Consider the following 23,671-nt stretch of genomic DNA (forward strand, 5'->3'; position numbering starts at 1 on the left):
TTCTGTAGAGAACACAAGGCTTCCATCAAGAGTGTGCAAAACACCCAAATTTAGAGTGGGAGGAAATGCAGCAGGATCTTTAGCACGAAGCAGCAGAGAAAGCAGGAAGACGACCAGTTGAAGGCCACAGACTTCAAGCAACACCAAGGAAGGAAGCGGGGGGGGGGGGGGGGGGGAAACAGTAGCACTACCAGTTCGAAGGCAGCAGAATGCACTAAATCCAGTGTGGGGACCAGAGCGAGGGGCCAAAACACTGAAACGGGGCAGGGTGGAAGCAGGCTGTTTATGTGGGAATTTTGTTCTCCAGAAAAAAAATAAGACATAGTAGCAAATCCTAATGCAAACTATAACAAACACAAACAAACATTCCCATCAGATAATATAGGAAGGCTGCATTCTTTGCATAGGCAGACTACAAAAGTGATATTATTTAAACCCACAGCCTAAAGCTCCCGGCCATCCCGTTTCAGGCCCAGAGAGGAAGGGAGCCCAGCTCCACGGCTTCCAACGGATTTCTCAGCGGGACAGTTTTCTAGGGGCCCCAATTTCATTCTCATTGAAAGGCGCTTCAAGTGTTTTGTCTCAAGGAAACTGAACCGGCAGTTTCGGACATAAGCAGCAATCATTTCAAGGGGGTTCAAGCCCTGATGTCCAGAGGTGACCATGGACCACACGGGGTGTGTCAGATGGATGTAGAAGCGGTTGGCCAAATATCGCTCTGATCCTGCAGCTGGGATTGGAAACGACCCCAGGGACCGGGTTTCATCCACCAACAGTCTGGACCAACAAGGGTTCTATTTTGCAGAGACAAAGACTGCCTAAAACTATTCTGGGTGCTTGGATAGGCTTTTCAAAACCTGGACCATTTGTCATGGCTGAAATAAAATCAGAAACGTGTCCATTCCATGGCTTTATGCAATCTTTCCTATCCCTGCTTGGTTCCTGCAAATTCACCCATTGCCAGGAAATCTGAAATGTTTTCCTTAGGCCTCCTGTTGCCCATGAACCAAAATCACTTTTGATCCCTTTCCAAAAGTGAGAAATAGTCAACATTCTTCACAAGAGTATTAACAAGGAAGAGGCCGTGTTAATGACATCGTCATCATCACACACACACACACACCCCGTCAGACTCTTTCTGCTTCCTCCGCTCAGGCTTCAAAAAGGAAGCCATGGGGACTCTGGTGAGCAGGCAGCTTTTTCCTCCCACCGCCAGCTTCTCAGGGCCACCGTGCCAGGGAAGGGCAGGATCATTTGTGGCCTGGTGTCTGTGGGTGATGGAGCCTGGTCTTTAGTACTCAGCATCACGGGGTGTGGCCTAAAAAAAAAGGGGGGGGGTCTGAAATATTTAATTAATTCTCTTTGGTTGCTAGGTAAGAGCCAACCTTTTGACATTTTCCTTTTTCCTTTTTTAAAGCCAAGCACAATGAAGAAAGGGCTGGGCAAGACAGTCCCACCCGAGTCAACGACTGCGTGGACGACACTGAAGTCAGCAACAAAAAACACACAAGTGAAACTCCTGCACACCAAAACATTTCTCAACCAGCCAGCAACCTGCTTCTCGTGATTCTCCATACCATTAACCAGCTAGTGACTAATAAACCTCTTCCCAAAGAACCAGTTCAACCTATAATCAACAAGGCAAAGATGCTTGCTTGCTGACAGAACATATATGGCCACCTAACTTGTATGATTCTAGGCAGCTCATGACTATCAGTAAAAACACAGATGGAAACCAAACTGCCCTTCCCCTTCAGGTGCCAGACTGAGCAGCTTTGGGGGGCAACTTCAGTCAAAGGAGAGGAGAATCCCTCTCATTCACCAAGCATTGCAAACTCACTAAGGCAGCGGTCAGCACGGAGGACCACCAAGGCCTGCTCAGATGAGTAAACCAGGTTGTCTCCAACAGGCCTTCTCCTTCCAAAGCATTTTTCAAAGCAGAGAGGGTGACGCTTCAATTAAGGAGCACACTGTTGCTTGGGTATCGTAGCTCTACACTTGAGAGTGCCGGGTGGTAGACGAGGCCATGAAGACGTGACCTCACTTTTGGCGGGGAAGCTCAGGGGAGGCAGGGCATAACAATATTGTTGTCAGCTTTGATTATCTTTTTATGAGCTTGTGTGGCCTGGAAGAAATTAGCTCCCATGCACTTAATTATTCTTCATTATTATTCCATTTATAGCCCATCTTTCCACCCAGAAGGCAGACAAGTTCCTCTTGCAACTAGACAGAGTATTTTTCCATGCATTATGTACCAATGTGAATATCTGAAAATCTTTCCTTCAGGTTTCTGCTCCTAATACATTGAAATCTATTTTAAAACCTGTCGCAGAGAACAAATGCTCGAGATTGCGTATATTCGGCTTCCGTGTCATCAGAATTTCTTGGGAAATTCTCAAATGTAATAGTCACATATACTCCTTGCTTTTAGAGGGGGAAAACCAAGCACACACAAACTTTCTAATTGTAAAAGTAACCGCAATCATGGAAGGCTTTTAGACTAGAAGACAGATTTAATTATTATTTGAAAGGACCAAGAAATGCAATGGAGGGATGGATATAGATATAGATGTATGTGTACACAAACACACACGCACACTTATTCACCCCCTTTTTTCCTGATGCTCCCTTCTGGGGCGGGAGGGGGGATAGAACAGGGCCAAACTGGGGCAAGAGGGACTATTGCCCAGCCTGTTTTACTACCCCAGCAGCACTGAAGATGGAGAGAAGCAAGGCCATTTCTCCCACCATCTGGAGCTGGAAGCTTCCTTCTTTGCCATTCTCAAATTCTGTAATATAAGATTCCATTTTGCATCCAAGCTCGACCTCTGTAAAGGAGTCAGCTCCGGCTTTGCCCGACTTTTCCCCAAGGGTACAAAGCCGGTGCTTAAAACGCCTCCTGTGCAGTAAAGGCAGCAGCAGCAGCAGCCTGACGTGCCTGGCAGGACGGGAGGCTTCCCCATAGGGACCATCAGAGGAAGGCGGCAGCAGCAGCAGCGCCTCCTGGGCTATTGAGATTTTAAGCCAATTTTAGGGATGTAGTTTATACTAACTAGTATATACGTTTCCAGAACAGGTAGCTCTCTAACAGAAGCAAACCATGTTTTTAAATACATACACACATACATACATACATACATACATTAAAAGAAAATTTTACACAAAATTACAGAACTATAAAAGAAGACAAAAGAAAACTCTATAAGAGGCAGCAAAAGAGGAAAGAAAGAAAAGCTATCTAAAGAAGCGACCTCCATCCACTCTTATCTGCAGCTGTTATAGACATAGTTACCATCTCTACCCTCCCAAATGACAAACCTTGGTTCAGGAGACAAACCCTGTTAAGCCCCCACCAGAACAGGCCGTGTTCATGTTGATCGGAATGGGACAACTCGCCACAAGACAATTCATTGGAAGACAATTCAACAATCCAGTTTAATTATTTAAAATAATTTTAAAAATAATTTTATTTTGTTCTCCTTTGGCCTCCTTGAATGGTTCTGTTTGACTATTTCTTCGACATTTGTGTAACTCTTGTCCCGTAGCGAAGTGGTTCCAAGGGGAGCTGGAAGCTTCTCCCTCCCTGCCCAGGAGTCCATTTTCCCCCACCTCCCTGCCTGCATGTTCAATCCAGTGCCAGGCACAACTCTGGGCTCTCTAAGAGCAGGGCACCGAATAGGATTCTTGAGTCAGCTATATTGTTCCAGGCAAGGCCGCTGTCTCGCAGCAAGGCACCTTCGGCAAACCACCTGCTTGAAACAGGGATCAACCGAGAAGCTGCAGAATACGGGCTAAAGGGTGAAAGGGGGGTGGGTGGGCGGGAGATGGGAGCAGCTGGGCAGGTTCAAAGAGAGCAGCTTAAGGCCTGAGCGGAATCTGCAGCTGCTGGAAAGGAAGGTTAATGATCCACCTTATCTAACTACGCCCGGCCGGCCCTTGGCCAGATTGGCACATTCTATTTTGCTTTCTGAAGGTTTCCTCCTGTAAAGGTTTCACTCCAGGCGCTGATCTTACCTAGGAAGACCGACTGCAAAATCTGCTGCATTCTGCTCTGCTCCAAATGGCCAACTCCAACCTCCCCAAAAGAGCATTTCCTTCTCTGCCCTGAGGGCCCCCTCCCCCTCCCCAAAGGGCTGGTCAAGTGAAGACAGAGAGCGGCCTTTCTTTCCTTGGGAAACGGAGCCCCCTCCTCCACTGAGAGTGTGGGCTTGGCATGCATTTCCCTTTTTCCATCTCCACAAATTCTCAAGAGTGGCCAACTCTTAAGAACGCTGAAGGCGAACTCTGGCTTGACACAAACAGAAACAGGGCAATTTCTAAGAGATCAGCCAATAATAATCGATATGGAAAGTAAGAGGTAAACACACTAGAAAAAGTAGCCCAGGTATTCAGCAGGAAAGCAAGGGCTGCAACACACTCATTAGCCAATGAAATTCTTCCTGGCTTTTAGCTTTTCAGGCCATCACCTTCACAACAGCTTTTTATATCCTTCCACTGAAATGATCAGCAACCCCCATCACTCTGGAAAATCAATTTAGAGTAAACCCCTGGTTTAACAGACCCCCGTTTGGCAAATAGTTGGTGCATAGGACAACAGTTTGGGCTGGGCGGCTCCTACAGTTATTATAACCTCTCCATTCATTTATGCAATCCAGCCAGCACTTGCTGCCTTCCTTAAACAATGAATATTCTTCTGTGCTCACTCCCCTCCCAGGTGAAGGAGAAAGGTGTGTAAAGATCAGGCAAGAGGAATGGCACCAGCCAGGGAGGGAGACACGGAGGCTGGGCAGGCCAGAGGTGAACAAGGCAGGGAAGGTGGCGGAAAGGCTGAGCAAGCTGACCGGGTAGGTGGGAAAGCCGGGGGCACTGAGAACAGAGGTGATGCTTCCTGCCCAACCAACCCTTCCTTATTGGGGGAGCAGTGGGAGAAATCAAGGGTCCTTGAAGAGCCCTTGAGGCTGGCACCCAAATTGCCCTTCCCCTCAGATATTCTTTTGATTTCCAAATAGGGAACCCCCCCCCCCCCCCCGTTTCAACAGACTGTTAAACTGATGCTTTAAGTATGCATTAGCAGCTTCTAGACATTCTGGAAAGCAAAAGGACATCATAAAGTTGAAATGCCTTTGTTTTATTAATGAAAAACTAAGGAGTTTTCATAGTGTTAATTGGGTGCAATAACCTTCCTAGCTGGCTTAGGCTGAATTCCTTGGCGCTTCCCACTTTAGGAGATATGAAAACCAACGTTTAGCTTTTGCTGCTCATCCTGTGGACGTAACATGACGGTTTTGCCCTTCTGAAGCAAAAGTGGAACAAAAATAGAGACAGCGCATTCTGCAAATCACCAGCGGAACACGTCATTTCCTGCCTTGTGTCTCTGAAAAGAGCTTTTACATTGCAAACAGAAAGTATTTCTAAGGCACACATTTCCTACTTCTAAGGCGTCTAGGAAAAGTTTTTCATTTGCTGCTCCACAACTCCAGCTTTTCTCATTCATTCAGGAAATCTATTACGTTTTGCTGGATTTGAAGTGCATAACTTTTCTTGAGGCTTGGGCCAAATGTAGTTTTTGAATAGTATAATGGTTAGGGTGTGTGTGCGTCAGCGGTGAGATTCAAATTTTTTTACTACCGGCTCTGTGGGCGTGGCTTGGTGGGCATGGCAGGGGAAGGATACTGCAAAATCCCCATTCCCTCCCCATCAGCTGGCAGAGATGGGGGCGGGGCCAGTCACAGGTGGCATTTACCGGTTCTCAGAATTTCTGCTACCGGTTCTCCAGAACTGGTCAGAACTTGCTGAATACCACTGTGTGTGTGTGTGTGTGTGTGTGTGTGTGTGTGTGTGTGTGTGTGTGTGTGTGTAAGGAAATGTGGTGACAAGAGTAGTTAGGTAGAACTTAGATAAACAGAAAATAATTAAATACATGAATTAATTAATGTCCCTTTCTTGCTCTGTTACATTAAACATTTGAACTGAGTGGCAACTTTTGGACAAGCCCTCGGCTGCTGCCCTCACAGCTGTGAAAGATGACAAAGCTGCCCAGCCTCCGCTTTAAGACTACTAAACATGTTGTTGGGGCGAGGGGCCAGCCTTCCCAAACAGGAGACCCTTCGAGATGTGCAATTGCAAACAGGGCTGTTTTTCTGGGGGTCCCATGGAAGCCAGGCAGGCCTAGCAACCAGTTGAGCTGAGGCATGAAGAAGCTGATAACAGAGGATGGGTGATTTGCCACAGCCCTGCCGCCACCTTTTTAACCACCAATTTCCTCAGCTTGGGGGCCGCTGTGCCAGCCTAGGAAAAGGCCCGGTGTCTTGAAGAGAAGCCAGCCGTTGCGGAGAGTGGGACCCTATGCTGGACCTGAAGCACCACTGCCCGCTTCCAGTCTGAACATTGCCCCCCTCTGAAACCATCATGGCCACCTTCTCCAGTGGCCTGAAGGGCCTGGGGGCTTCCGGGGGCTAGCTTGAGGAGTCTGTCTGTCAGACATCTGTAAGCCTTCCCAAAACAAGAGAGCAAAAAACAAGCAAACCGCAAATACGCCTTTACAGGAAGAAAGCCCACGAATCAAGCCAGAGTTTTCTGGCATCTTCTGGGCAGCTCTCTGACTCAGCCAGAAGCCAAGAAAAGCAGCAGCCCACCAGAGTTGATGTTGAATCTGGGGAAGCAGCTTCTGCTGAGGAACGGCTGCGGAGGTCGCCTCCCCTCCCAGCCGCTCACCCGCCCGCCGGCCGGCTCTCCTCAAAGGCAGGGCTGCCTCCTTCTGCTGATAAGGCCTCTCCCTTACCGGATTTAAAGCACAAAGAGTACCCATGGTGGACTTGGAAGGGCTCCAGGCCTTCTCTTCAGTACAGGCAGAAAAGTTGCTGGAGGCTGCAGAAGTAAGAGAATTTCTAAAATATGTTCGCAGCCTCTGATTATTATTTTTTTGCTTCATTCTGTCCTGGATGCATCAGATATAATCATATGCAGAATAAGCTGGCAGAGAATAGGAGAAAAACAAGCCAGTTATTTCTAGCCGATTTTGAAGGCTGCTGGGAAATGTAAAAGCATAGCAACCTAAGAAGTGCAATACTCAGAGGTCAGGAAAGAGAAATTCTTGCCAGATACCTCTTACTACTATTGTTTTGACCTGCGTGATTTTTAGGACTATTAGAATGGAATTAGAATATTATAGAACAAAGCAGTCAGCTGAACTAGGAGTTCTACATACGTAACCCCAAAATGAGCACTATTATCACGCAGAGTGAAATCTAGCAACTGCTCCTGAGCCTGCAAAACCATATTTCAGAAGCCATTAAAGTTGTCGTGAAATTTCTAGCCATACAATCCAAAACAACAAAAAGAAACAATAGGTACCATTACCTAAAAGCACAAGCAGTTTATGATTTGGGTTAATATTTAAGGATCACGGTGTTTCCTGTGAGATGACAGCCTTCCCACTAATTACACCATGAAAATGATGCTGACTGCAGCTGGATCCTCAGGCAACACCACACTAAACCAGGCGCTGGGTTGCCCTCCTCAAATAGCCAAACTTCATCTCCATTTGTTCTTTTACGTTACCACAGAGATGGTTTGCCATTTCCACCGCTTCCTGAGCCAGGGGGATTAAGAAAAGGCAAAGGCTTTTCCTTCTTAGTACAAGGGGATGGATCTGGCTATAAAGGACCCAGAGGAAAACACCAACCAGGGAAGCCTTTCAGCTCTCTCACTTTGGATGGACTGAGCAGCACATTTTGCCCTGGGGGGGAGGGGGGAGCGTTGGAAGTGCAGAGGCAGACAGCTAAATTCCAGTGAAGGGGGTGCCTTATGGGAAGCCAAGCTGCCATCTGTGGGACACATTTAGCTACTGAAGAGTGCTCAGGGCCAACGGTGGCTTCTCGGTGTATGACAGAATAAAACAGGTGACAATCTACACACCACACTCGTTCCACCATTTATGTATGGATATTCAGCAAAAAGGGCTAAAAGGTAGGTGGCAGAGCGATTATGCTTGCAAAACGATAATCTGATGATTATACGTTTTATCTCAAAAACTGCATAGCTTAATTTCTTGGCACTCCTGAAAAGATACCAATTGACAGACTAGAAAAATACCATAAAAGAAGTAAAGATTTCAGAGAGTATTAAAAGAATAAATGCCTATCAAAACGGGTGCAGATTTGCTGTTGAATGTATTTCTCTGCATTCTTTTTAGAGACTTGACCTTTGTCTAAAACCACTCAATTTTGAGACCGGTTTTAAATAATATAATTTGTATATTCTTGCCTGTATCTGAATCTTTTTGATCTCCATTTGTTCCAACAGTGAAAGGTAATTTCCGTTTTGTAGCTCTCTCCTTCACTTCTTTGCCACCATCACTCCGGTCCAATTTTGGAGTCTTGGTTAGAGAAACTTTATCTTTATCCTAGAAAAGAGACAGGAAAATCAGGATTTTCACAAAAGCCCTCATATTTGCTATCAGCAAGGTTGACTTTCTTAAGCAAAGTTGCTCTCAAGCTACGGCCCACAAAAAATAAATGTACGCTTGTCTGCACATTCCACAAGTTCACGGCAGTTGCAAGATGGCTATCAAACCTCTGACTTCAAGGTGCCACTTTGTGGTATTTTTTTTTAGCAAAGTGGTCTCAAAACGATGGCGACTGGGCCAAGCTGACAGGGTTAACCATGGGGCTTCTGTTGCTGCATAAAAGCACAGACAGAAGAGTGAATGCATGGGAATGCATGGGAAGCAAGGGGCTGCACGCTTGCACTGTCCCCCCCCCCTCCTCCTCCAGGTGGAGGGAGTTTTCCCACCTGCCCAATGTGGCTCTCACAGGTGTCTCTGGCAGCTCTTTTGCTATCTCAGAGGAGGGGCCTTTGGAGCGCACTACAGTGCTGCCCACAGACCACCTGCAGCTCTGCACTCCCCCACCACCCCGGGGCTATCAAGATCCATCACAACCAAATGAGAAGAAAGGGAAGCGAATATAGGGACTCTGCGTAGACGATCTAATGCAGGGTTGCTAAACTCAAGGCCCTGGTCTAAGAGTGCTTAGATCTGGCCCCTGGGGCCACCCTGGAAACAGTGAGGCCCTCCCAAGCTCCATTTTCGCTGCCAGAGGGTTGTAGGAAGTCGTCTCAGCCGGAAACGGAGCTCGTTTTTGCTGGCAGAGCGCTCAAGACTGCCATAGGTGCCCCCAACATGCGTGAAATCGAACTGGCCACACTCACTCTGCCCCCCCCACCGGGTCAAACATAACCCTGATGTGGCCCTCAATGAAATTGAGTTTGAGACCCCTGATCTAATGGTAACCTTTAAAATGGTGTCTATTCCTGCACAACAGCCCATCTGTGCTTGTCTAAAGTAACCAAAAAGAAAGGGGATATGCTTTTAAAAACTAAGTTTTACGTTTGCATGCGCACAACTGCCCAGTGCTATCTGTACTGACTCTCTATGGCTTTAGGTGGGCTGTTGGAAATGGCTTAGCTACCCTGCTCCTTGCTGTGGATTGGGGATATTTTGAAAACTGCCTGATTACCAGGTGCCCTTACTAAACTTTTTCTAAATCAAGGCTTGTGGCCAACTACTGGCCAACTATTCCAACTACATTTTCCACAAATTCAAAATAAACAGGAGGTTCTCTAAGTGGTCATGCAAGAAACAGAAATAGCTGAAGTTGACAGTCTGCACTGGGCCTTCAGGCTTTTTAGCTGGGTCCTTGCAGAGATGAAGTGGGCTTGAACAGGGATTGCTTTTCAATTGGTTGTTTGGTTTAAAGCCATGTTTTCTCAGGACGGCTTACAACAAACTACATTCAGACGAAGTTTTAAAACAAAAATATTCAAACACTACCACTAAAATGCATAATATCGAAACAAAAAAGCCATAATAAAACAAAACAACTATTTAAAAAGGAGGCATTTTTTAAAAAATCAAGAAGTTTATTAAAATGTCTGGGAAAATAAGCCACGTCTGCCTCGTGCTGCCAAGACAAAACTCCTGGGGGTTCAGCTAACGGGGTGAGCCCTGAAGAGCCCCTGGAGTGCTGGGCTTGCGGGCTACGTACCAGCTCTCTGATCCAGAGAGAATCTGCGAGCCCCACTGCCACGCCGACCCCAAGACTCTCCCTTAGATGAAATCCCATCAACATCGGTAGCAATGGAACAAAGTGAAAGGCTTGCATTTTTCCAATAACAGTACACACCAATGTTTGCATCATGGGAAGTGCAATTAGAAATACGTTCATTATCCAGGGTTGTGTGTGTTTTTTTAATCCTGATTTATTGACTCACTCTGGATTGCAAGCAGGTTGCTATTTTGGAAGGCCTTAACAAGAGTTTCCAAACCTCATTAGGTTAGAGACATCTTGTTATAATGAACTAGGTATCTAGATCAGTTACCTGGAGGTGTTGCTTTTTTTTTAAAGAAAACCTATGACTCAAACACTTAAGTCAACAGATTCAGAAACACATTAGGGATAAATGCTACCATACAAAATGTTTTGGAAGCAGAGTGCCCAATAACTATTAGTTATCCTCAGGAACTATTTAGTACTTAATGTTTAAACATGTTTTTCCTGAGGATTGGATGACCCAATCAGCTGATTTGAAAATACTTCTACACTGCCTTAGAATAGAGATTGATATGCCATTAAAGCCCAGATGGTACGTAAGGATGGGCAAATATAAAAAAAAGCAGAAGTTTTGATTAAATACCCGAAGCCATGATTTCATAAATGAATAACACAAAGAGTGCAGAGAAGAGCAACAAAGTTGATTAGGGGACTGGAGACTAAAACATATGAAGAACGGTTGCAGGAACTGGGTATGTCTTGTTTAATAGAAAGAAGGACCAGAGGAGACATGATAGCAGTCTTCCAATATCTCAGGGGTTGCCACAAAGAAGAGGGAGTCAAACTATTCTCCAAGGGACCTGAGGGTAGAACAAGAAGCGATGGGTGGAAACTAATCAAGGAGAGAAGCAACTTAGAACTGAGGAGAAATTCCCTGACAGTGAGAACAATTCATCAGTGGAACAGAAGTTGCCTCCAGGAGTTGTGAATGTTCCAACACTGGACATTTTTAAGATGTTGGATTTCCACTTGTGTGAAGTGGTCTAGAGTTTCCTGCCTAAAGCAGGGGGTTGGACTAGAAGACCTCTAAAGGTCCCTTCCAACTGTTACTCTAAATTTAAAAAGCTCCAGGCTAAGAATCACAGAATGCCAGCAACAAGAACAGTTGTGCTAAATATACATATCCAAAATCACAATCCCCAAACTGCGATTGTTTAAAAATGGCTTTCAGTGAGTGAAAATCCCTCATGCTCTCAATATCTTGGGAAAGAAATTACACTGAATCCTTTCTACAATCAAAATTACTCATCCCATCTTCTATTTTCTCCACTTAATGAAACCATAGTTCGTGGAAGCAAGTTTGCCAGGTTATTCTTTTGAAATAAATATTTTTAAAAGGATAGCATGGCGAAGTATTATCTACATTTCAATAATGGATGTGGTAACATCCACTAATTTAGCAGACTTTGAAAAGAGATTAAATAACTTATGGGAAAAGAAGGGAGACCTATCAAGAAAAATTAATTCTTTATGGGTAAATTGAACCTTATGTAAGAGGGAGTCTCATTCCCACAATCAATCAATCAATGAAATGTACATGCTACCCATCCCAGATATATATATATATATAACTTTGGGTGGCTAACAATTAAAAACAGTATAATGGTTAAGGCTTGTATATCTACTCTTAGGCACCAGCAGCATTGTAATGCTTGACACACACACACCCACACACATGCAAAAAAGGGCACAGCTTACACAAAACACCTGTTTCACCATTTTGATGAATTATTCATTCTGCAGACACCTTTGGGATAGTATTAAACAGGTCCCAATATGACCCCAACCATGAGGGCAGATAATCTAGTCCGGCTTTTTTCGACTTCAACCATATAAAGTTTTATTTTATATCTGAAGGAACAGATATACTCATTGCCGAAAACTCTGCAGAACGAGATAAAAGAAAGCTTAACTCCCAGTTAAACAGTTCCACCAAACAATTGTGACTGCCGTTTACAATTATCATGAGGAAGGAAGGAAGGAAGGAAGGAAGGAAGGAAGGAAGGAAGGAAGGAAGGAAGGAAGGAAGGAAGGAAGGAAGGAAGGAAGGCTTTTTTACTTAGCAAAGGGACTACAATCCCCAGCATCCCTTATAGCTAATCAGGTTGTGGATGTAAGATGATGGAAATGGAAGTTGGAATAGGGCCCAAATGCTTCCATCATGTTATAAAGTCCTACGGCCTTTCCGAGAACTAACAACATCTCTACCCCTTTTAACGCATATTACAAAGAAAGATTTCAATTTTCTGATTTAATGAAGCAGATGGAAAACAGCAGTGGTGAGAAACTGCAGATATTTCTCCTGCTAGCTTGTTTATCAAAGCCTAGGTGATACATACGTTTAATTCTGTGAAACAAAAATCAAAATTCACACAATCCGGCATGTTTTTGCTGCAAGGACAACAGCTTCCAATTGGCTAAGTGTGACATGCTAGAGAGGAATATCTAGAGAAAAGGCCAGATAACTTGGGGACGGGGACCGGGGGGGGGGGGGGCACGGACCTGATGGGATTTTCAGTCAATCATGAACATACTATTTTCTCTCCTGCTCGCTTTGAGGGGAAGCCATGCTTCACCAATGGCTCATCCCACAAGGCAGGTTGAGCTTAACACCAGTCTCGCATTGGTTTCTGGCCAAGGCTTGGAGTGGGATTCTCCTCCCAAGCGAGCAGAGTCAAGCAGACGAAGCCACGCAGAGCGAAGCCTTTGGGAAGTGTTGACAAACACAAGGCAAGTTAAAAGCTGCGCTCCAGAAGTGCACGCACAGCAAGGTCTCGTGACCAGCTGCCTTTCCCCCCAGTCATAGTTCCGGCACACGGCATGCAGATAACTAGGAAGCAGAGAAGGACTGGTGCCCCTCCTTGCAGCCAATTCATCAGCTTTGCTCGGTCCTCTGCGAACACAGCGTGTGCTCTTTTGCACAGGTCGAGAACAGGGAAGGTAGGCAAGCGTGGAAGATCTACTCTTGATAAGTCTTGTCACGCCCATCCTGCTAGGAAACAAGGGAAAGCAGCGGAAATCACATTCTGGAGATCACATTCCCAGCATTCCTAAAAACTGCAAGTCACACCTGCATCTTCAAGAGATTTCACTGCATTGGTGGGAAGAAAAACAGCTGTTTGCATGAAGACTGCAGCAACACCTGTTTTATCATCTGCAGCTCTAGTCAGGTAGTCCTTGAATTTCTGTTGGAAAATTCCCATCCCTAAGTGATGCAGTCAGAAAGAGGAGGCTCATCAGCAGGCTGGTAAGTGGCTGCTGCCAGGTGGAGAAGGTGCAGGGGGGGGGGTTGAGGAGGGGGGGGGGAAAGCATGTGAAGAAGGTTCTTCTTCCAGCAAAATTTGCCCAAGTACTGAAAACATGAAAAAGACACATTACCTTTTTCCCTGTTTGCTTCTCCACCATGTTGTTGCTGAGAGAGAAATCGTCCGATTGTGGTGTTTTAGAACACCCTCCCTTGGGCATCGTTCTGCCTTCCTTACTTGTCCTTCATTTATGCTGCCCTCGCTTCATCATCAACTGTCTGCAAGAAGGAAACACACTACAGGTGAGCCATGACCTGGAAGAAAAGGGCGGGGGAGGGGGGGAAGACCGCTAACATTAATGGAGACCCGGGCTGAGCCTCTCTGGACGCGGACAAGGCAAGAGCCGTGATGGCAGCCGTCTAGGGACACCGCCTTTCCGGTTCACATCCGAAGGAATGCAGGCCACCTGAGAGGCAGATCTTTGCATGCAGAAAATGGCTCCGAAGGACAATTTTTCTGGATTCCTTAGAGGGATAATCTTTTTTTTTTAATCTGCATACATGTGCATGCAAACATGCACCTACTTTTCCATCAAACCGTAATTGCTTGTTCATATGCCTGATGCAATTAAATTGCATTCTCCTGTTGCTCATGGGAGTGTCACATAAAGCAATTTATAGCAAATGGTAAATTGCCAGAGAAATTTGCTTTTGATATCAAACCGCTGCCAGAAGGAAGCAAAGATGGGAAACTATAAAGGCAGCACCTAATGTTTTTCACACAACTGAGAAAAGGGTTACCTGTATGTATGTATGTATGTATGTATGTATGTATGTATGTATGTATGTATGTATGTATGTATAAGTCCTATAAGTTCAGGTGAAGCACAATTCACAAGCACAGAACAAAGCTTTGTTACCCGTGCTGTGAGTTGCTTGGTTACAAGATTAAAAAAACAACTGAATTTTGCAGCACATAGTAGCAACAGTAGTAATAGTAGTAGTAAACATTGTAACATATCTCCAACAGACTTTACAGTCACTATAGAATTCAACCACATGGATCAGGGAAGGCGGCTTTGTTTTAATCAAAGGAGACAGACAGACAGCACCAAAGGAGGTTTCCCTCACTACCTACCACACAGAGAGAGTTGCCATAGCCCATTATTTGGCTAAATGTATGCAGCAAGCTTTCCAAGCCAACTGAAAGAAGCTGTTCAGGAGCAGGGAGACTCTACTATCGTCACTAATTAGAGCTGGGTTGGGGAAAGGAGGTGAATTTAAAAAAAAATCATTTTTTCCTCTAAGGAATCTTGAATTTTTTACAAGGAGAGACGTATACCAGGCTCAAATCGATTCTCCTTACAGTAAGAGCTCCATGAAAAACACAACAGCTTTCTCGTCGCTTTGAGGTCCAGTGACTGAGCACAAAATAAGCCACACAATAAGGGTTCAAGAGAAAAAATTCCTAAATCCATATCTTGGAAACAAGTTACACTAAGTTATAATTACCATCATTTTCTTCTATTTTACTGAATTGTGACAGTGAGATGTTCTATAATATAATGAAAGCAGCTGAAATTTCATTTACAGCATGGGTGAGTAACACATTAACGTGCAGGGCGAGTTATCTGAATTTCTTTTATTCAGCCAGATATCTGGCCTGCTCTATTTACAGGTTCCTGACCTTTTGTAGCATTTACAGCTCTGAATTACAAGTATCTTGGACACTAAAGCCAACACTAAAATATTAAATAGATAAATCCCCAATAATCCTTTGCTTCTAATATCAGCCTTGAAAGCCAGTTGAAAAGACAAGATATATTCATTTAAAATACAATTCAGCCAACAATAGACTCCAACCAAAGGAAAGGATAAAAAGTGATGCCAGAAAATATGCACAACATAATTCCTCTTCCTGTATGCAGGCATCAAATGGACCCCCTTCCTTTTGTTGGATTGGCGAGTCCTTTGACCTGTGAAGCATAAATACTGATGCCATATAAATGACGAAGGTTTAGGGAAAGCAAATGGTATTCAACTTAAACATTGATGACAAGACTCAAAAGCGGAAATGGAAGAGATCAAAACAGTTTGTAAACTATTCTATAGTTGGTACTAATCAACCGATCTTCAGGGAAAGTCTTCCAAGCCCGTTTGTACTCGGCTACAATGGTTAGGGCCTCTCAGTCTCTTAATACACCCAGAACACCCGGGGTCTCAGTCAACAATAACAACATTGCATGCATCAAAAACACACAAGTGTCAGAGGTACATTCCTTATATGTGGTTTTAATAAATGCACTAGCGACCAAGCAGACCTATACGCCCTTTCCTGCTAAAGAGCAACAATCTAGCCTGCACACCCTTCACTCATACAAGAGCATTTCCGTTCCCCATTGCCTCTTGCACCTTCCTTATATACTGCCCTACTTTTCCTTTCACTTATTAATTTACACTGCTTGCGAATTACGCCTCTCACATGGCAAAGGACCGTCTTCTGTATGCTATGATCATCTTCAACTCTATTAACATTGGCTGCCCATCGTGGCCATCATACAGTCCTTTTTAGGAAGCTAGAGGAGGAGACCACACTGACAGATTAAGCGCATCAATGGGCAAGTGCAACATTCCCTGTTAGCACTGAGGAAAGTACTTGCCAGTTTGGGCACCAAAATCCAATTTTACCTCAGGCAGGTTTAGACCATTAAAGGACAGGATTTCTAATGCAGAGGCAATCTTGCAAGTCAAAATACGATTGCTAAACAGAGATACATGCCCTGTAGTGCTGCACTCAGAATATACTCATTTAGTAACTATCACCCAGTTTGGCAACTCTTAATGGTTAGTTAAGGCCCCAACTATTCCTGCATAGGACAAAGACGGTATGCCTTTTCTTCTTTTCAAAATGCTCATTTTTCAAACATAAGCCCCATTAAAACACCTTCAGATCCTAAAGCTTCAACCAAGCTCCCTTTCTTCAGAGATTGCTTCTTTAAAATCTCATAGGGAGATAGGGAGCATAGGGACGTGATGGCTCAGTGGCTAAGACACTGAGCTTGCCAGTCAGAAAGGTCGGCAGTTCAGCAGTTCGAATCCCTAGCACCACGTAACGGAGTGAGCTCCTGTTACTTGTCCCAGCTTCTGCCAACCTAGCAGTTTGAAAGCACGTAAAAAATGCAAGTAGAAAAATAGGGACTGTAACAGCGTTCCCTGCGCCTTTAGCGTTTAGTCATGCTGGCACATGATCACGGACATGTCTTCAGACAGCGCTGGCTCTTTGGCTTTGAAACAGAGATCAGCCCTGTCCCCTAGAGTTGGGAACGGCTAGCACATATGTGCAAGGGGAACCTTTACCTTAAAATCTCATAGATCAATGTTTCTCAACCTTGGAAACAGGAAGACCTATGGACTTCAACTCCCAGAATTCCCCAGCCAGCAAAGCTGGGAGTTGAAGTCCACACGTCTTCCAGTTTCCAAGGTTGAGAAGCACTGCCAGAGGTCATTCAAAATTTGCAGTCAATTGTCAAATGGGGGGGGGGGGGTTAGGTCTGGGCTCACAATAAGCATGAGGCATGTATTGCATCATCATCTCCACCCTCATTTTGTGATGGCTGAAACAATTAGCCAGTCCCCCCAAAATAATCAAGCCAAGAGTCCCTTATTCAGACAGAGTTTCTGTGCACATCAGCAGGCATCTTCATTTTCTTTAGCCAAGCACTTAAGATAAGATTTAAAAAAAGCATGTGGGAAACAGGAGCTTGGACATTCAACCCTTTCTGAATATATTCCTCCAAATGGATATAGTCCAGTTCAAAATGAATCCATGAAGGGCATTTGGTTCAATTACACTGGGGTGAGGGGGTGGGTGGGTGGATTGCCTGCTTGTCCTGGAGAGCAAGAGAGCCGTTTGTAGTTAGGCTATATACCTATTTTACAGGGAGGTTGAAAACCTGGTTTTCTGACAGCCAGCCAGACGGATGCCAGATTAATTCCACACCCCTTCTCTTCATGTAGCTGACTCATTACACTTGGAAAGCTGGCTGCCTCTTTGTGTAAACAGAGCACTGGCCTATTTAGCAGCTTGGAGGGAGTATTATATTTGCACAACAATTACCAGCAGTGCCTGAAATCTCCATTTTGTTTTACAGCACATTGTTCAGGAGTCTGAGGTGGGGGAACGAGAAGAGTTACAGTTACACACTTTGAACCAGCCTTCTACCCGTAAGAGGGGGGGGGGGGAATGGCCTCTGCCTTCTATTTTTAAAAGTCTTGTCTTGTAAAAATGGTCAGCTAGAATTTCTGACCCATCTACTTTCCTAAACTATGAGTCTGCTTTCTATGCAGAATATTATTTAGAAAACAAGACAGCTCAACTAAAGTCTTGTCCAAGCAGTTTTGTCTCTATGGACACCTAAATAGGATTGGAAACATACTATATAATCCTCCAATTATTCTCAGCAAGAACAGAGAACAAAATTCCCATTTAGATCTGGCGAACAGCTAAGCATGTGCAACCGGACTCCACCGAGCCCTGCCTAGGTATCACTACCTATTCAACCTGAAATAACAACCATTCCCATCTTAAAATCATTTTCCTAAACCAGTTGATGAAGTCCCTCTTTGGGGAAAAAGAGTGTAAGGGATTGAGGGGGAGGGAGAAACTTCCCGATACAAAGCAGCCTATAAATCACCACTGACTTTCAATCTGGGAAACCCTCTTGTGGTTGGGCAGGTGTAGATTAAAGAGAAGGGGAGGCTCACATGCAAGCGAAGTCTGCCCTGCCCTGAGAATAAGCAGAAAGGCCAAGCCTTTCAGGCAGTATGCAGGGGCCTCTGGCCACCTGCAGGAGCCACCACCTCCACCTGCCCAACAGAAGCTGCCCTGGAAAGTTCAGAAAAAGGATTCAACAAAAGGGCAGCTGAGGAGTTTAAATGTCAGGGATTTCATAAAGCTTTTTTTTTTTAGAGAGAGAGATGGTTTTTCTCCTACTTCCTATGCATGGTCAATGTCTCTGGGTGGAAAAGCATAGAGAAATTGCGGCAACCCCCTAAGGGAGGGTGGGAAGAGTGATGGGACAGGGCCTTGTGGGGAGCTGGAAGGTCCCACCCAGCGGTGGCTGCTCCTCCCTCCCTCCGGCTTCCCCTGCTTTGCCCTCTGGGAGACTGGCATGGTCTCCTGTCACTCAGGGCTCTTTGCGGCTGAAAGGCAGCTGCGGACTTGGAACAGGGCATGTTTCTAGGGGGGGGTGCATTTCCTCCCCCCCCATACACAAAATGCGAAAGGTAGTGAAAACATTGTGGAAAGCTTCCCTTTCTCTGAGCAGCGGCTCTTCCTCGGCACGCTGGAGAAGAATGGGGGCTGAGGCCAGCTGAGGTCTATGTGTTCACTCCAGCATTTGTGGAAGTGAGCGGCCCTGAAGTTTGAATATTGTTTGTTTTAAAATGAGCTTTGTGTTCAATGTTTATGGTACTGTTAAGCACTGTTGCCTTTGTGTGGTTTCAAGACTTTTTGAAACTACTCTGGATCCTCTGTGATGAAAAGCCTATTAAAGTAAGTAAAGTTTGAAATAATGCATGCCACAAACAAGTTATTACAAGCTGCTGTAATATCTCCAGGCATTTTAGCTCTATCTCTTCTTCCTGCACCGGCACACGTGGGATGCTAAGCCAAGTACTGGGTGATAATTACATGCTTTTTAATTTGATCAGACTTCAGTCCTTAGGCAAATGCGAAGCCTGAACCTCTGGTCTTGGAAGTCTTGCTTCAAACCCAGAAATACGGGTTCTTCTCTAGGCCACTTCTGGGCCTGCAGCTTTTAAAAATCCATTTTTCTCATATTATAACATCATAGCAATGGTATGGCTTCCATCAAAAATCTGCCCCACCAGAGTGTTATTTAGTTTTAGTTGTGTGCCAAAAACATACAAATTTAGATAATATTTTTTCTGAAGAGACACTTGTAGAAAGACCCTCTGCCATTCTAATTCAGGACAGGCTCCTCCCTTGGGTGGTGCCTAAAAAGCTTAAAATGTAGCTACTAACTGGATGGAGACCCCAGGCAGGAGACCCGACCGGCAACTCAAAACATCTTCGAAAAAGGTATCAGAAAATCCCTTCTGCCTGGTACACTCCAAGTGTACTCCACTGATGCCTTGGGAGTCTAATTTGAGTCAAAGGAGACACTACATTGAAATGATCAGGGCTTTTGAAATAAAAGAATGGAATCAAAATTCTCTTTGGACAGGAAGCTACAGCAGCTTTTAAGGCCTTCTTAGGCTGCAACTTCATTTTGGAGGTTCTGCTGACCCCAGTCAGAGCCACTGCAATCCAAGCACTTTGGGAGCAGAACCTGCAAGGGAACTCCAATGCCAAGTTCATTTAACTGCTGCCAACTTCCATCACCCTGGGATTCTGCTTAAAATGACCGTTGGCTTTCCTGAATGGTCGTTCTCTAGGCGCTGCAGGAGTGTCCAAGCATGGGTTACCTTCAGCTTGGTGCCCAAGGACTGACTTCAAAGATTGTGTAGCCTCCTGCTCCCCTCAGAGGCTCAGTTTAAAAAACGAAGGTATGAGACCCAGAAGGATGCTGTATGGAGAAAAGTCTACGCCATAGAGGTGATAAGTCACGCACCCTCAGGCGACCCCAGGATGCGGTTGGACACTCCTGCAGCGCCTAGAGAACGACCATTCAGGTAAGCCAATGGTCATTCTCCTAGGCGCTGCTTGGAGTGTCCAAGCATGGGACATACCCAAGCTATGAAGTCCCAGGGTGGGAAGAAGGAATGTCCTGGTTAGCAGGACCCACAAGGACCCAATGAAGCCTCTGCAGAGGCAAAGGAGTCGTGTCTGTAATTCCGAATGAACGGTGATGGCGAGGACCAGGTAGCTGCCCTGCAGATCTCTTCAATAGGCGGCTTGAGTGGCCCAAGCGGCTGTAGTTGTGGCACTCCTCGTGGAGTGTGCTGTGATACGAAGAGGAACACCTCTGGATTGTTGCTCATAAGCCAGCTTAATGCAAGCGCGCAGCCAACGCAGCCAGAGAAGGCGGGGGCATCGGGGGGCCGGATGCTCATCCTCTGATAGATCAGGGGCGTCCTGTCCACCACCCTCCTCTTCAAACACCTCGCTGACAGCTGAGGAAGCAGGAGGGGAGGCTCCAGTGGATTGAGTGTGAGCTCCTGTGGTCTGAACCCTAGCTTTGGCCTTGTTTTGGAGGGGCAAGGTGAGACCCAGCTGTTGGATGGCATCTGCAATCCCCTGCGATATCGTCCGTACAACCACCTCCTGCATCGCTTGGGATAACTCAGGAGTGGCCCCAGAAATAGGGCCAGAAGGGGGAGACTCCTCCCCCATTAGAGAGCAGGCCTCCTCCATGTCCACCTCTTCCAGGGAGGAATCAGGAGACCTGGGGGATGCCCTGGAGGAGTTGGGAGAAAAACCAAAGTCCCTTTCGTCCGCCAGAGATGGGAGAGCCCTCCCGTGAAATATCCACTACAGGGATGTCTGCAGGAACCTGAGCTGGTGGTGGTTCCCTGACTTGAACAGTTTGCGCCTGGGCACAAACAGCCTTTTGAAATTGTCTCTCCGGGGCCTTCTGTCTCCTCTTAGCCAACCATTCTGCAGCCTTTGAGACCTTCCTGGCTTTGGGATGTTTCCCTTTTGCAAGGCATCCTGCACTGTCCCCTTTAGCAGCAAGGTTGGGCCTGCTGCACTTTAGTTAGAGGTAGGTTCAGTTTGATCCCTGACTTCAGCTATACTCTTGTTGGCCATGGTACACTTCCGGCCCTATCACAGCTTGGTTGTAATTAGTCCCTGTATGTGATATAGCTTTGGATAATAGGCCCCTTTAATTCAGTCCAAGTCCTGAGGAAATGGGGCTCGGCAGGGATCAATAACAGCGAGCAATATTTTTGGCGCCAAAATTGGAAGATCTGCGCTGGAATAAGGCAGGGAATGGCCAGAGAAAAGCCAAACTCCCTGCAGCCGCTCTTAATAGTCTTCCCGGGGAGGGGGCGACCTGCCTGGAGCCCCAGAGCAAGATCCCAATATTAAGAAGCCCTCCCAGCGGCGAACTGCTGTGGGACCAGGCTGCGGCAATTCAAACGGCTTGAAAAATAAAGTGTGCCACTTTTTTCCCCTTCAAAATTGCCTCCGCAAGCTTTGGAGCGCACCGGGGAGCTCTCGGCAATCTGGAGGGCTCAGCAGAGCCTCCGGGGCTAAAAACAGTCCTCCGACAGCTTTTGGGGATCCCTAACCTACCTACCTGCCCCCAGAGCTCGCCAGCGGCCACTGACGAGCCTTCCGGTGGTGCCTCTACCGCGGTAGTTGCGGTAGGCAGCTGCGCTCCAAGCTGCCTGTTCCGCGCTTCAGAAGGCTATAGGAAGGGAGAAAATAAGAAAACCTAACACTTCCTAATCTACACTCTGAACACAAAAATAAGAAAAGAGGCTACTCTAAGCTGTTTGGAGAGTCGAACGTGCTGTCCAAGAACTGGAGCTCCCCAACTGCGTCCTTTTAGGGCGACTGAGTTTTTTAAACTGAGCCTCTGAGGGGAGCAGGAGGCGTGGCTACACAATCTTTGAACTTAGTCCTTGGGCAGCAAGGACACCCCAAGCAGCGCCTAGGAGAACCCGTAAGAGCTGGCGAGGGTGTGTTCCTGATCTGCACTGGTTGAGGGCATCCAGACTAGAATGGCCCAACATGCCCGGAAGGGAGAGCCCCGAAGGAAGAGAGCTGGATGGCAAGCAGCAGCCTTGCCAAGGGGATTTGGCCAGGACAACCGCGGGAGAGTTGCCGCAGCAGGAGGCCAGCCTGCAAAGGCCCCGAATAAGCCAAGGCGAAGGGGGGGGGAGGGGGGCGTGCTTTTATGCCCCGTGTTAGGGAGCCAGAAAGGCCCCTGAAGGAAAGGCCCGTTTGTTTCTTTGCTCCCAGCTCCACCGACTACTTACAAGCTTCAAGGGGAGAAGGTTCAATTATCCACTCAGGCTCACAGCCGAAAGCTCTGCGTGATGGACGAGGCCGCTCTCAAGGCACTTCGGAGGCAAAAATGGGTGCCTGTCGTGAGGTTTTATTTTGCACCATGGAGAGAAACAAACCCTGGTAACTCCATTGTACACAGAAAAGAAAGCCCAACAATTTTATAACTTTCAGGCTACAGTTATTTTCCTTCAATTTCTGAGTTCCCACTTGGGAACACAAAGTATTGCATAGTTTTAATTGATACTGAGAATAAATAAAAGGATGATTAAGTAACAAGCATGCAGACTTCTGGGTACTGTAAATTTTAAACAAATAAATTTAGGCTTCTGTGAATGATGCAGAACCAAGCGTAACTGCCAAGGCAGAAACAAATGGTATGCATTTGTCATTAAATGCTTCCTGTGAACTTTATGGAATAAAGAGCAAAGGCAAAGGTTAAGAAAACCTTGGTGTGACATTCCAGTATAACCTCTTCTATTTATTATGATGTTTTTCCTGCTTAATTTGCATTCTCATCTAGAAAATCCAATTTCTCATCTTCTTTTTTGATCACTCTTCCCATTTTCACTCTTCATTTTTGTTTATTGTTATATTTTTAAAAAGTTTTATCTGTAAGCCCCAAGTCATTTGGAATCAGGCAGCATATACATTTAATAAATAATAATAATAATAATAATAATAATAATAATAATAATAATAATAATAATAATAATAATAATGAGGATCAGTATTTTTGAACTATTCTGAAGCAGAACTTGGTATCTTAATGAGTTTGTTTCATCCCCAACTATCAAACAAAGAACTTAATGGAGCAGCAGCCCTAAAAGAGGAATCCCTTTTCGTTAGGCAATGAGATCATTAAAGAACCTGTGGGCACTTTTAGGCTTTTGCCAAAAGCGGAACCTTTCCGAAGGATGGGGAAGGAAGGACCCCCCCCCCCCCTTGTGTTCTTCTCATGAGGTCTCCTGAAAGGTTGGAAGCCCAGGGAAGCTTCCTTCTTCCTCACATAACACTCTGCTGAAAGTTCTCTATCTGCCCTATGGGAATACAGTAAAAGCACAAAGATAAATACTATGAATTCTTCTCTGGTCCTGAATTCAAAGGGTAAGATGAAAAGTATTATGAACTTATCAAGTTACCTCAAACTAGCTTAATCCAAACTTGGCTAGTAGTAGCAAAGAGATGGGGATGTTTCCATGCCTGCTCTAAATGAAGTCCTTTCTATCACCCAGAACTACAGCAAAAAATAGGCGCTTTAGAAAAGCTTGCAATATTTAACAAAACAGGAAATGTGTTAACAAAAAGAAGCATGCTGCTGTGGTACAAAAATAG

The 23,671-nt window shown here is 45.6% G+C and overlaps 1 protein-coding gene across 7 annotated transcripts in view; it reads right to left on the minus strand.

Annotated features, from left to right (window-relative positions):
* Positions 1-23,671, minus strand: part of ANKRD11 (ankyrin repeat domain containing 11) — a 116,341-nt gene that overhangs the window by 19,002 nt on the left and 73,668 nt on the right. For all 7 annotated transcript variants that reach the window (XR_014176224.1, XM_081963081.1, XM_081963079.1 and 4 more), the window contains 2 exons: positions 13,491-13,635; positions 8,266-8,404 (listed from right to left, as the gene is read on the minus strand). Coding sequence is in view for 6 of the 7 variants with exons in the window: in XM_081963081.1 (XP_081819207.1) it covers positions 8,266-8,404; positions 13,491-13,577 (226 nt within the window). In the remaining variant the exon portion in view is untranslated. The remainder of the gene's footprint in view (positions 1-8,265; positions 8,405-13,490; positions 13,636-23,671) is intronic.

This window comes from Natrix helvetica (genome assembly GCF_964273705.1).
Source record: "Natrix helvetica genome assembly, chromosome: 10".
NCBI lineage: Eukaryota > Metazoa > Chordata > Lepidosauria > Squamata > Natricidae > Natrix > Natrix helvetica.